General features: G+C 29.4%; 1 protein-coding gene across 2 annotated transcripts in view; it reads left to right on the forward strand.

Annotated features, from left to right (window-relative positions):
* The window catches only part of LOC113392301 (GTPase-activating Rap/Ran-GAP domain-like protein 3), a 133,898-nt gene that overhangs the window by 104,633 nt on the left and 14,907 nt on the right, over nucleotides 1–14,358 (forward strand). For both annotated transcript variants that reach the window (XM_026628658.2, XM_026628656.2), the window contains 2 exons: nucleotides 3,018–3,099; nucleotides 10,250–10,353. In XM_026628658.2, the coding sequence (XP_026484443.1) occupies nucleotides 3,018–3,099; nucleotides 10,250–10,353 (186 nt within the window). The remainder of the gene's footprint in view (nucleotides 1–3,017; nucleotides 3,100–10,249; nucleotides 10,354–14,358) is intronic.

Genomic DNA, 14,358 nt, shown 5'->3' on the forward strand with positions numbered 1-14,358 from the left:
AATTGAATAGGATTATGACGAAGCTATTCGAAATAATGCAATATTCGTATATCATTAAGAGTAAACATACATACGTTTTGCCATGTGGTTAAAAGTTTGTCCATTCTAGTAATGAATTAGACGAAAAATATATCATGGAAAGAAAAAAAATTTACATTTAGTAATATTGTTTTACTATAAGAATGGCACGATTACCGTTTCAAATTTAATACAATGTTAAGCAATCGTGAATTATTAATTAATCTTCTCGTTATTATTTTATCAAAACAATCTCTCTAAACAGCGCTTTATAACAAGTAAAAAAACAATGAGAAAAAGCATCTTCAAATAACATCTTCTCTACTTCGTCGGAACTGTTTATGAAATTGATAATTGCGTTATTTCTCTTAAGAAGATCTTGCGTAATAATTATTAAAACACAAATATTAAACAATACAGAAAATGTAGAAAGCATTGTCAATTAATTTCAGTTGCTACTGTGACAGAAATTTTCCGCGAAACGGCTTGAAAAAAAAAATGATTGCATACTTTTATAAAATATTTCAATTAACAGCATTCATCGTTCGCATTTTTCAATATTAATAAAAAAAACTAACGTTAAATTTAATAAAAACATGCTTATTTTTAATGTAAATGTATATAAATGACATTTGTGTAATTTGTGTATATTATACACTGCATCTGTCAATGGTACTCGTAATGTCTACTTAATGAAATACATAATATATGTCGCATTCAAAGCATATATACGAAGTTGGGATCTACTATAACAGTTAAAACAGATGCCACAATTTAACTATTAGGTAGATTGTAGATTCAACACTTAACATCACAAATGTTATTTTAAGTAAAATATTTGAATTGGTGTTTCAGTAACGAAAAACAAGTAATGAATATGAATAAAATCGAATACAGATTCTTCTTACAATGTTTGTTCCCGGAAGAACAGCAGAAGCCAGTCCCACCTTCAAGTTACAAGCCTTTCATTGTTATCCGCAGCAAACATACGAACGACATCATAAAACACTCAAGCGAATTGATGGCGCTGTCATGAAACGTTTCAAAATATTTAAATTTGAGAAATTTGAGTCTATGAAACAATATTGTAAAATCAAATATTTTAAACTCTATATTAATTGTGTTAATTAAAATGAGGTCGTAGTAATGACCTAATTAAATATTATGACGCAATCAATTTTATGTCAAATAAAATAATAGTTGAATCTACGTTAACTTTTTACGTAGAATTAAACAATACAGAAAAACAGTAAAAAATAATCATCACGGTATATATGTACATATATATATTAAATAATCTAAATATGTATTTGTATATAGACCCAAAAGTTTTTAAATTATAATACAATTAAGTAGTTTATAACATATATTCAATGTCCTACTTAGCGATGTGACCAGCCGGCCTACCCATGTTATCTTACGACACCTCACACGTCTTTCCTTTTATGATATGTTCTTTGAAACCTTATAAATAAAAATAAAAATTATAAGGATTTTATATACAATATTATCAATGTATAATATTATATAATTATATTGAGTATTATTTTAAAGATAAATAACATCAATCGTACGCTGTCGTTCGCATAAATGCTTTTCATAAAATGCATTTTATATGTTAGTAAATAATAAGTTATACAACATATATAACATATAGTAAATGCAATATGTCTTTGTTATAGTTTTTGTCTGACCAGAAGCTATAAACCATCAAACGTAAAAGTCACATATAAATTGTTATATGGACTCGAGTACTGGGTATCTGTAAATACACAAGTTTTATAGAATTTGTACTAAAAGAGTATTATCAGTAGTTGGGGTAGAAATTTTGCCTGACCAACTAGTTACATGTGTCATATTAGTCCGTCTGGATATCTACCCTAAGGATACATGACAAGGGTTTTGTATCTACAACCCACTCGTCATAAATCCTTCCGCCAAACAGCAATGTTTGTATTTAACGCTTAGTAGTGTTATACTCCAATTTGAAGGGTGACTGAGTCAATGTAACGTCAGGCTTAGTTCCCAATGTTGATGACGCATTGCTGATGTAAGTAATTGTTAATATTTCTTACAGCGCCTATTTCTATGGGCGATAATAACCACATACCATCAGGTGGCCCATTTGCACGTACGCCTACCTATATCGTAAAAATGCTAACTGTCGTCTGTGTTAAAGGCGTTGCGGTCTGGCTTTGCATATGTTCAAAGCGATAGCGTTATTTTCATCTGAATTAAATTTTTACTTTACTGTTATAAGTAATACATTAATTTAACAGTAACGGTTCAAAGGTAGAATAAAACGTACTTCAATTTTAACGGATGTACAAGCAACACTCTTGTTTTCAGGTTCTTAACTGGTTAAAATAATCTTCGTGCTTGTTGATGAAGGAAAACATTGTAAGGAAACAAAGTGTCAAAAGAAACTCTATATATGTACATCACTTGTAAATGTGCCCACGTCAAATATTACTATTGTATTGACGTGAAAGGTCGTATGTAAAAATAGTATGCTTTATTTCTCTATATTTTACCCTTATAATATTCACAGTTTCCCTTTACTATTTCTGTAGAAACGAATATTTAAAATTACTCTTAAGAATTTAATATTAGCTTACAATATTTCACTGTTTAAATATATGTTACATATCATATGAAAGCGGGTTACAACATGACTCCAAATTATGTAAAAACATTTTAAGTAACAATTAAATACATATTTATTTTATTTGTTATGATTAATTTTATCAAACTAAATAAATAAAAAGTATTTATATAAAAATAAATGATTACGAGCTTTTGTAGATTTCAATTGGGACTTAATATTTTCTTTACGTCCTTTTAACCTAAATCTTTATTTTCCGGAAATAATGAAAGACTTTTTGTCCAATACTAAAACATTTTCGGATTTTTATTATCTTTACTTGTTACTAGTAGCGAATAGTTATTAAGTTTTTTTTTTACTTTAATTATCGTCTAAAGTGTGATATCGTTTTCAGTTATTTGGACCGCCCAGCGCACCGGTACTTGAAAATCCGGAATTCCAAACACGATGGTACTTCAAGTATTTCTTAGGAAAAAGTAAGTATTTTTATATAAATAATACGTTCGGTATCTTTTTCTCCTCCGTTTGTGAACTGGATTTTTGTTTATTTCGTGACGAGCGTAAGTGTTATCGATTAAACATTTTAGAAACAGCACGTTTATTATTTATTATGTTTGCGTTTAGAGCAATCCACAGAAGTTCATCATTCGTGTAATTTTACTTATGTCAATGTTGTTTACACCTTTAAAGACGTATCACTTTGTATGTTACCCAACAGATATTAATTTTAAGTGCTTAGTGATAAGTTGATGGTGTAACTTTTCCAATAAATAAATAAAATAAATGTCGAATTTAATTCACTGAGCGTCAGTCTCATCAACTATTTTTTGAAATTTTGGCTAACTTAAGATCTAAGTAAAATATGTAGATATTGTAACGTTTGAACGTTAACTAAATTAAACTTCTACGAATATTATTATTTAATTCAAGGATAGTATATTTTTTTATACAGATAATTTGTAAATGAATATAAGGAAGCTAAGATTTAATTAATTCATCCTACACCTATTTTTTGTTTTATATATCTGGGTCCAGTCTATGTGGGTAGCAAGAGGCAGTTTATTTTTATACTATACTAAATATAGAGCTAAATCTGTAATGTATTTTATTCAGCATTCAGAAGCCAGTTCTGTTGTGTGGTTTCCCTAGTTATTCATTATTATTTTTCCGACCTATAACGACAACACGCGACCCATTTATTCGACGATGAATGATTTTATTGTTAGATTATATTGACAGATTTCTTTTTGCTGTAACTGTGCAGTTACGACAAAAATAACATATTTGAAATATCTACAACAAACCAACGAAATTATCGTATCGTAAAATAAAACGTAAACAATGTGTTTTCACATTTTATTCTTACAGATGCTAATTAACAATGCGGGATAAAAATACGTGACTTAATTAAACAATTACTTTTCAATTCAATTATGAGTATTAATTATACGTGTATGCTTCACCAATAAAATATACAAAATGTAGCAATGAAATGATGTTATTTCCAAAGCTCATATCTGTGGAAATAATGTCTATTTTATCAGAAAATATTTTCGTCGGAGTGCAATCTCTTGTAAACGATTTCCTTTATCGTCACTGAATATTTCGTGTATTGTTACTACTTATTTTCTATATTATCCTTAATACATATGATACTTGCGTAATAAGGCGATCGGTTTTGCCGTAACATTTAAGCTACTTCAGTTCCGTTTCATTTGTCTTTCTAATAGACAAACCTTATAAATATTGAAAATATGAAACTTAAAAAAATAATGGGAAATTTGAATTAAGAATATATTTTAATATTTTTAAAATAAATAATCACTCAAAGGTTTAATAACTTTTGCAGAAATTTTATCATGAAAATTGAAGTTTGATCTTTGTTTATACTATATTCCAATCGAAACTTATATAATAATTCTGTACGTGTTAGTTTTTCTGAACTCCTAAATGGCTGGACCGATTTTGATAAAGATTCAATCCATCCGGGTATTTTTAACAAGAAAAAATATATAAATAAAACAATATTTCCCCGTATGACGTCGGGTTGAGCAAATAGTAAATATTTTTGTTTGGTAACGTAATATATATGGATTTGTCCGTTTAAATACATAGAACATATACGAGCTAATTATGAATATAATTAAATTTACATTCTGAAATTGATGCGTTTTAAAATTACATTTGATATTTATGAAATTTTCGGCTACACTCTATAACATTGATGATTTCAAATACCAAAGTATAGTACGACACAACCGAGAGGTAGCATCGGCAAAATTTAACTTTCATAACACATAAATTTAACAGAGTTTAATTACTACTTAATTACAATTCATACTCGCCCCAGCTTGTTATATTCAGCCAACCATATTGTAATGCACTTGGGAACTCGATGGGTGTTGACAACGTAATTGCCTTTAGGGACAATAGTTTTGTTTGCAAAATGTCTGTTCTAGACAACGAGCTTTACTATATCCGGTGAGCGGATAAGTGAATTTTCGTAGCTTACGTCTAACCAGAATACATTTTTTCACTATTCGTATACATTTATTTTTAAATAAGCTACTTTAACACCATACAAAATCTAATGTGTTGGTTTTTTAAGCAATGTATATGAAATTAAATTAATCATTTTGATGAATTATTCGTACTGCTAGATGTAACATAACTGCTTGGATAATTTATAAATATTATTGATTGATACTGTTTTACCTAAGTTTTGGGTCCGAAAGACTGAACATCGCAATTGTCTAAATCCAGTCTTTCAGAAACATTTCGAGAATACCTCAATAAATAAAAAAATCAAAACATATTTACTAATAATAAGAACAATGACAAATTAAACTGAACACAATACAAATATTTTTTCCTTAAATCCTCTTATACAATGTGAGATGACAGTTTTTCCAATAACAAGATACTTTTTCCTTCATAATTATTATCTTTGATATTTACCTTTCGTAATAGATATCACGATTGTATAATAATACAACATCAAATTTCTCTATTTTATAAAATATCACTTGAAATAAATCAGCACTGCTTCGAAATTTTCACGAAATGTAGGTTAAATCTTTTCTAATTAAATTTCGAGCGCTTAATAACTAGCGCTCCTTCAACATCACTCTCGAAGTAAAAGATAAGTTAAGTGGTAATATTACGGAATTTTTGTGTTACTTGAGTGAACTTCACTGCGGAAATTGCTTACACGACTTTTTCTAAACAGCCTCTACACAGCCTACGCAATTTTGCTTGACGCTTAAAACGTTTACGCAGTGAATATATAATTGTATTTTTTATTTTATTATCGATAAAATATTTGACTGTTAGCTTAGCTGTATGTTATAGGACAATAACCGATAGATAATGATGTAAGTCGATATTTTCAACGTGTTTTCCTTTGTGACCATAACAAAGATAACGACCCTTATGTATACTGTCTGATATTCTTACTCTACTTCTACGAATATAATATAAAGCGAAGAATAAGACTTATAAATTAAAAATAACTTTTCTTTTTGTATAATCGTAAATTTATTTTAATGCCGATTTACTTGAAATAGATAGTAATATGAAATATATAAGTTAATTGCAAAATATTCTTAAATATTTTTATAAATTAAACTTAATAACTTACGAATTTAATATCGCAGACGCTTGATAGTGAATTCCACCAATATAACGTACTATTGGTATTTCACGGCGAAACGAAAATTATTCTGCTTACTACTACTTGTCTTATTTCTTCGTGACATTTCTCGGCTTCATTTGTTATAAATACTTACCTGCCTTCATAATTTCTCTACGTCTATTATGAATTACATTCATTTGTTTTTAAATGTCATGCTTTATATTTCGAAGATTAGACAAACAGCGAATAATAGACAAACGTAATGATGTTCATCAATGCACATTTGGGTAGAAAAATTTATTATTTTTAGTATATTTATTATACTTTATTGTACTTTTAATAGGGTTAACTTCACTCAGACATATATAAATAAAATCACAAAATAAAATTAATTCTCTTTTTATCCATACTAATATTATAAATGCGAAAGTAACTCTGTCTGTCTGTGTCGCTTTCACGCCAAAACTACTGGACTGATTTAAATGAAATTTGGTACACAAATAGTCTAGAGCCTGAGAAAGGACATAGTGCTTTAAAGGGTTGAAAAGGGGATTAAAAGGTTGTAAGTTGTTGAAAGTTTTGTCATTTTTAGAACTAGAAGCATAAAACTTATATTTTAGGCTATACACTTATGAACTAACATATCATGACACCCACGAAATTCTATTTATTTTTGGGATACCGATTAAAAAGTATCTAACTTATTTAAGTGTTTCTGCATATTACCCCTAGGGGGGTGAAATGAGGGTTGAAAGTTTTTATGGAAGTCGTCATTTTATAAGCTAAAAATATGAAACTTTATTTTTGGGATACCGATTAAAAATAAATTGATACGTACATATACATATTTAAACGATTCTTGATATTTTACGCCTAAGGGAAAAAATAGAGTTTGACATTTCGTATACAGGTTAGTATGGAAGTCCGTCATATTGAAGTTAGAAGCATGAAATTTTATTTTTGGGCTACCGATTAAAAATGAATTGATTCGCATTTAAGCGTTTCTGGATATTCTACCCTAAGGGCTGAAATACACACCAATGTGGTATACAACATTAAGGTAATATTTTAAGTTAATTTGTAAATATATTCATATTTTACGCGGGCAAAGCCGCGGGTAACAGCTAGTATTTCATACTTTTTTATCTCTATTAGCATAATAATCGTTGTATAATTTCTTAAAATTTTGTTAATATTGCGAAAACTTAAGTGACTTTTTATATAAATCTCTCATAATTAAATCCATCATCCCCCAGCACAAGAGAAGTTAAGCGTTTTTATTTCGAAGTCAGACAGATCGAATATTCTCATCAGTACTTTGATATCTGTACGAGAAACAATATCAAATAATTTCTAAAAATTGGAATACTTTAAAGTCTTTGATTGAGTTCGAAAGAATGAAATATTCTTTTCATTATATTTAAAAAATCGAGTTTCTCATCTTTTCAAATAATTATAAATCTAATTAACATTTAAGTGACGACGATGCTATAATTTTAATTATTAATTATATTGTGAAGACCCAGCTTCAAATAAACGGGAACATCAAATAATTAACAATATTTAACATAGTTTACAATATTTGTATTTTCCAATTTATGTTACAATCATACGTTATCTTCCGTTTTTCAACCCAGATTAACAATTCCCATGTCAAATTCAAAAATATTCTTTTTCTACTTTTATTTATAAAAATGTCAAACCTAAAAGTATCCATTAGATTTATAGAATTCTGTGATTGAATATAGCTCAATAGCTAGAAGCTATACCTTTAATGATTATTTATAAATATTTTATTTAAAATAATTTATAGGCTTACAATTGTTATCTAGATTGCAGACACATCAAACTATTTAACTCAGTCAAATAAAAAAAAATACAGCAAAGGCACGAACAACACATCTTTGAAGATCGAAGGAAAATATCACACTTTGCGATTATACTGCTTATATAAGCCGCTATAGGTGTATGCTTTTAAACAATTTCTTAAATTGTAATATATTGATAAAATTTCGACCGGAATATCTCCGCAGCTCAACTCATCAATTCTATATTACTCTGTTCTGATATTAATAGCAAACGAGTTAGTATAAATATACAGATACATGTCATAGATCTCATGGTTGGCAATGCATTTTATAAGGAGTAGCCTATACAATACTGCAAGAAGCAGTGCCTTACTCAGACGATGATGATGTTGCAGATAAATACATGTATTGTGTTACAATAACAATATATTTTAATTAGAAAATTGTTCGTCACTTCTGTTAGATATTCGTATAATAAATATCTCCTTATCTCGTAACTTCGTGTTAATCTGAGCGATGGCACTCGCATGTTCATTGTTAGGCTCAAACTTCCACGACCGGATTTAATAAGGGCTTCGATGCGAATATTAAATAAGGACGGGTAAATAATGATAGCACTCAAACGTGTACATATATTTCGTGATGTTTTTCGCGTTCATTTTATATATCTATATTTAATATTGATAAGGAGCATTTTTGAAGGAAACCATGTTTGATTTAATCGTAAAAACATAACGATGCGAAGAATCAAATTAAAAAATAAAATAAAAATGATGCAAAGGTTTTATTCATATTATCTATAAAGTAAAATTACCGATATAAGTCACGAAATAAAAATCTTTATATAGAATTCAACCACACTGGTTAATAAGTCCAACAAAGGCAAGCGATGAAACAAAATTGAAAAAAATCTATTAGTAACAGTCGAAGGTTTAAAAAAAAAACAAATTTCCTTAGACATGCAATGAGAGCTTGAAGTCGCTTCTTATTATCGTGATTGGTACTCGTTTAATGTTACCGGTCTTTTTGTCATAGCTGTTACCTTGCTAATAGGCTTCTTTCAAGTCACCCAGAACTGCTTACGTTTGAATATATTTATAATATACATTTATTTTGTTTATATAATTAAATTTTGAATTGAGAGCTATAATAAAATTAACTTCTTATGAATGAATTAATTATTATATCAAGAAATAGAATAATAAAATTAGTGTTTATACGAGCTTTATAGAAGTTTATCTTGAATATAATTTAATCAATATATAAAATGTAATTCGTCGAATTAAACCTATTTCTAATTATGGTCGTATTAATTTGATGCTTCGTAATTATGTAATTCGGATGAGACAACAATTTAATATCATCAAGCTTATCTAGTGATGGAATCAAGAGATGGAAGGTTGAACTCTTCAATAACCCTTGAATTTGCATTTGATTTGCTTCGATGAGTCTAACATATTAATAATTATCAATGGCAATAGCATGTTTTAGTTTATTTTAAACAATAAATACTATAAAAGTATAATAAAACCATTCTATGTTTATATTTTTGTGTGAATATTTGATACATTTAAAGAAAAACGTACCTACCAGTAATCATGGAAACGATTTTTTAATTAATAATATCGTTAGACAAATACGTATTTCTTTCTTGTTTTCAGTTACTTAAAATCAAATAATATATTTTCATATTAAATATGTTGTGATATTACTTGTGTAGTAAATACGTTAATTCATTGAGGAGATACAATTTCTTTTTAACTTCGCGTTTTGACGCGTCCGTGCTTTTATTAAGTTTAATTTCTATTGTGCTATTTGATTTCGTAATTTCCTTTTTTAAAAGTCGAATTAATAATATGACCAACTTATTATTATTAAGTTAAGTCTACTCGAGTAAGTCTACTTACAACGTTCTAGTTGTCGCTCGCGTTTTAGGGGTTGGTTGTCATGTGTTAGGCAAAAAAGTAGCCTATGTCCTTCCTTGGAGTTCAAGTTTGCTTCATATCAAATGTCGTCAAATTCGGTTCCTTGGTTTGGCAGTGAAAGAACGACAGACAGACAGACAGAGTTACTTCCACATTTATTATATTATTATAGATAAATAGAATCTTTTTACAAAACTAAAAAACTCATAGTCATAAAAATGTATAGGAAAACAATTTTTAACATGATATGTTATTGTAGTGCATCAAAACTACATCGGGGTGGATGGCGCGAGGGAACCGTACCTCCTCAGCGTCGTGCAAGAGGGTGCGGGACTTTTACGAGCAATTCTCTTCAATAAAATGGTAAGTGCTCGTTATTACAGCTTGTACATTAGTTTTAAAGAAATGTAATACATGGAATCTCGTCTTTAAATAATATACTTGAGTATAACACTTGGTACCGTGCCAACGTAGAAGTATATGACTTCTAGAAGCTCTGACTTTCTTACATAATACCTATTTCTTGGGAGAAGTCACCATTTTAACAATTCACGGTTATTACATTTTGAGGTAAATTTATTTATGAATTCGTTAAAATTGTCTATTAATGACATTTACCTAAAGCCTAGAACATATATGTAATACGCAGTTAAATGAACGAAAATTATATTGTTTTTTTAGAGTATATTGTGTTTTTAAAAATAACATAATTTAATTGAGTTACATTAATAATTAAAACTTAAAATGAATGTAATTGCCTATTAATAATACATATTAAAAATACACAACAAAACGTATTAAAAGAATAAAAAATTATATATATAATATGGCACTTCGCTATTCAACTATTGCATAGTAGGTGGTAGTTAGAATAAGTGGAATCTACCCATCGGCGTCTTCTTTGACCCTCAGCTGCAATAAAATGCGTTTATAGTCGTATAGCCCTGTATATTAGCTCAATATAAAAGTTCACTTGAAAATTGCTCTGCCGACAAGAGCATAACAGCTCTTGAACTATAAAGATGATCTTTATAAGTTTATACATTATGAATATTACGTTTTAAATATATTTTTAATGCTGATGTATTATTAAAACTAGATATAGAAAATATATAGCCAACTGACCTTCTCACAATGACATTATCGCCCACATCATTATCTTCTATATACAGGGTTATTGGTAATTCGACGTATTCCCGTTAAGGGGTAATAGGGATGACTATTTGCGATAATTTTAATTATTTTTCACCCCTCATATTAGTCACCCCTATTACCTCCTAACGGGAATACGTCGAATTACCAATAACCCTGTATATAAAATAACAAGTCCTGACTGACTGATTCATCCTCGCCGAGCGTAAACTATTAAAGTTAGGGCCTTGAAATTTGGTGAGTAGGATCTTTTTATTGAGTAGACACCCACTAAGAAAATAATTTTGGAAATTCAACCCCTAAGGGGGTGAAATAGGGGTTGAACGTTTGTATGAAAGTCCGTCATTTTTTAAGTTAGAAACACGAAACTTCATTATTCAGATACTGATTAAAATTAGTAGATACGTATTTAAGCGTTTTTGGATTTTTTGCCCCTAAAGGGGTGAAATAAGGATTGAAAGTTTGTATGGAACACCGTCATTTTTTAAGGTAGAAACATGAAACTTTATTTTTGGGATACTGATTAAAAATAAGTAGAATTGTATTTTAGCAGTTCTGGATACACTACCTCTAAGGGGGTTAAATAAGGGTTGAAAGTTAGTATGGAAGTCCGTCATCTTTTAAGGTAGAAACATGAAGATTAACTTTTAAGATACTGGTTAAAAATAAGTAGTTACGTATTTAAGCCTTTCTGTATAGTCTACCCCTAAGAGGGTGAAATAAGGGTTGAAAATTTGTATGGAGGCCCGTTAGTTTTTAAGTTAGAAACACGAAACTTTGTTTTTGGGATACTGATTAAAAATGAGTACATATGTATTTTAGCGTTTCTGGATATTCTACCCCTAAGGGTTGAAATAGAGGTTGAAATTTCGTATATAGATTAATCTTGAAGCCCGTCATTTTTTATGTTAGGAGATTGGCGCGCCAATAATGTTACTGAGGAATTTAAGATCTCAAAAATTATGCACCTTTCAATTACGGCACCAGGCTAATATTAAAGGTTCTCTATCGTAATGTCATAGGTTACAGTTATCACTGTACTAAAGGAGAAATAGTGTATATTCCAAGAATATCTTTGATACCATCAGAATATCCCTTTAATTTCAAGAAAGTACACTTCGCACTTAAAGTATGCTTCACCGTGACAATTAATAAAGTACAAGGTCAAATTTCTAAAACGGCCGGAGTAGATATAAGAGAATGAATTGTTTTTCGTATGGCCATCTCTAAATAACCTATTCGAGAGTGAGCTCTGTAAGCAGTCTGTTGTATCTAGCCCACGAAAGTCGAACCACAAATGAGGTCTTAAATTAACGTAATATTTTAAATTATTCGGTAATATAATCAATTTCCACGCGAGCAAAGCCGCGGGCAACAGCTAGTTTAAAGATATTTTGAATATAAATAAGGGTAATAGACTATTTTTAAAATAACCAAGAGAAAGAAAAGAAAGTTATGTAAGTTAAGTAAACGATAAACTTATAAATAACCTATTATTGATTAGTTACTTTACTAGGATTAGCATTACTTTTTACAAACTTTTCTAACTTCATTGTATAAAATATTTATGAAAATAAGAACATTTTAAAGACTGTTTTTGAGAAGAAAGTTTTGAACTTATTCCACCAGACTGCTTCTATGTCGTCGGTGTAAACAAATGAGGCAGATCTTCACTTGGCCGTCTGCCCGTCTGGGTAGGTACTACTCACTAATTAGATATTCTACAGCCAAACAGTAGTACCCAGTATTGTTGTGTTCCGGTTTGAAGGGTGAGTGAGCCAGTATAACTACAGGTACAAGGGACATAACATCTTAGTTCCCAAGGTTGTTGGCACATAGGCGATGTAAGGAATGGTTAATATTTCTTACAGCGCCGTTGTCTATGGGTAATGGTGACCACTTACCATCAGGTTACCCATTTTCTCGTTGGCCTACCTATAAAAAACAAAAAATATTTTCATCCGAAACATGCAGGTTTTCTCACAATTTTTACCTTCAACGTCGAGCACGAGTTGAATGATTATACAAGCGAATAAAAATTGAGCATGAAATTTTAATAGTATTTTTTTTATCTTAAGTATAAAATTATACACACGTCACTAACAAATATTTTTCTGATTACTTCTTTGCAAAGAAACACAATGCACGTCTGAGATGTTTACAATCAATTGCACTTCACACTACATTAACTTACAAAAATCGTTCGCTAGTTCAAATCAATGACATTGCACAACGTTACGTTTTATTTATCTCTAGATATTTTATTTATATTTAATAAATGTAAACGAACGTTGAGCTCGAGATGTCTAAGACATTTTCTTGTTTTAATTTGATACTAAGCGGACCTTTTTAATAAGAAAGCCAAATCAAAGAGACCTCCTGATAATAATAAGTGTGCAATACACCTACAGGTATTTAATGGCACTTCCATATTTAATAACACCTCATACAGCGTACATATGTCGTCAACCATCAAATATAAGACGTCATTTCAATTGTGCTTGTTTCATGGGTTCACTCAAACTTCAAACAGGATTACATGAATACAAACTATTGATGTTAAGCGATAGAATAAATGATGACTTGAAACCAAGTCTTAGTGATTTGGGCTACCCAGCCTTCAAAAACCCGTTTATCCTTTATTATTTGAATAAAGAATATTTCATACTAGATTGTAATATTTGCAACGCATTTATCCTGTTAGAAATACTTTATATTACTAAGTAGTACTAATTAATACCTTAAGATTGAACGATTATGTGTGCTGTTTTAAATAAATAAAAACCAATATGATAAATTACTGCAAAAAAAGGTGTATAATTATTTATGATGGTGTGGAGTTTAATATGTCAATAAAATAGATTATTCTAAAATTTTGTTAAAATATATGAACGCGGAATACGACATGCTATAAAGTAATTAATGATTTTTTGCTACGAGTTTGCCGAGCCGGTTCAGAAATTATTCACACATTACAGATACAATATTGTTGTATTTTTGTAAAAAAAACGCAATGACATTAATGACCTCCATCATTAATGTCATTTCGTTCGTAATGTACCTATCTATATCAGTAACCTACATTTTTAATAAACACTTTAGTGAACACAGAGCTTAATATGATACTTTCTTTGAAGACAAAAAATCTTGGTGCTTTAAATACGGAAATCATATTTTATTACTTTGAAATAAAACTAACCGATTACTTCAAGGACA

The sequence above is a fragment of the Vanessa tameamea genome, chromosome 5 (genome assembly GCF_037043105.1).
Source record: "Vanessa tameamea isolate UH-Manoa-2023 chromosome 5, ilVanTame1 primary haplotype, whole genome shotgun sequence".
Classification (NCBI taxonomy): domain Eukaryota; kingdom Metazoa; phylum Arthropoda; class Insecta; order Lepidoptera; family Nymphalidae; genus Vanessa; species Vanessa tameamea.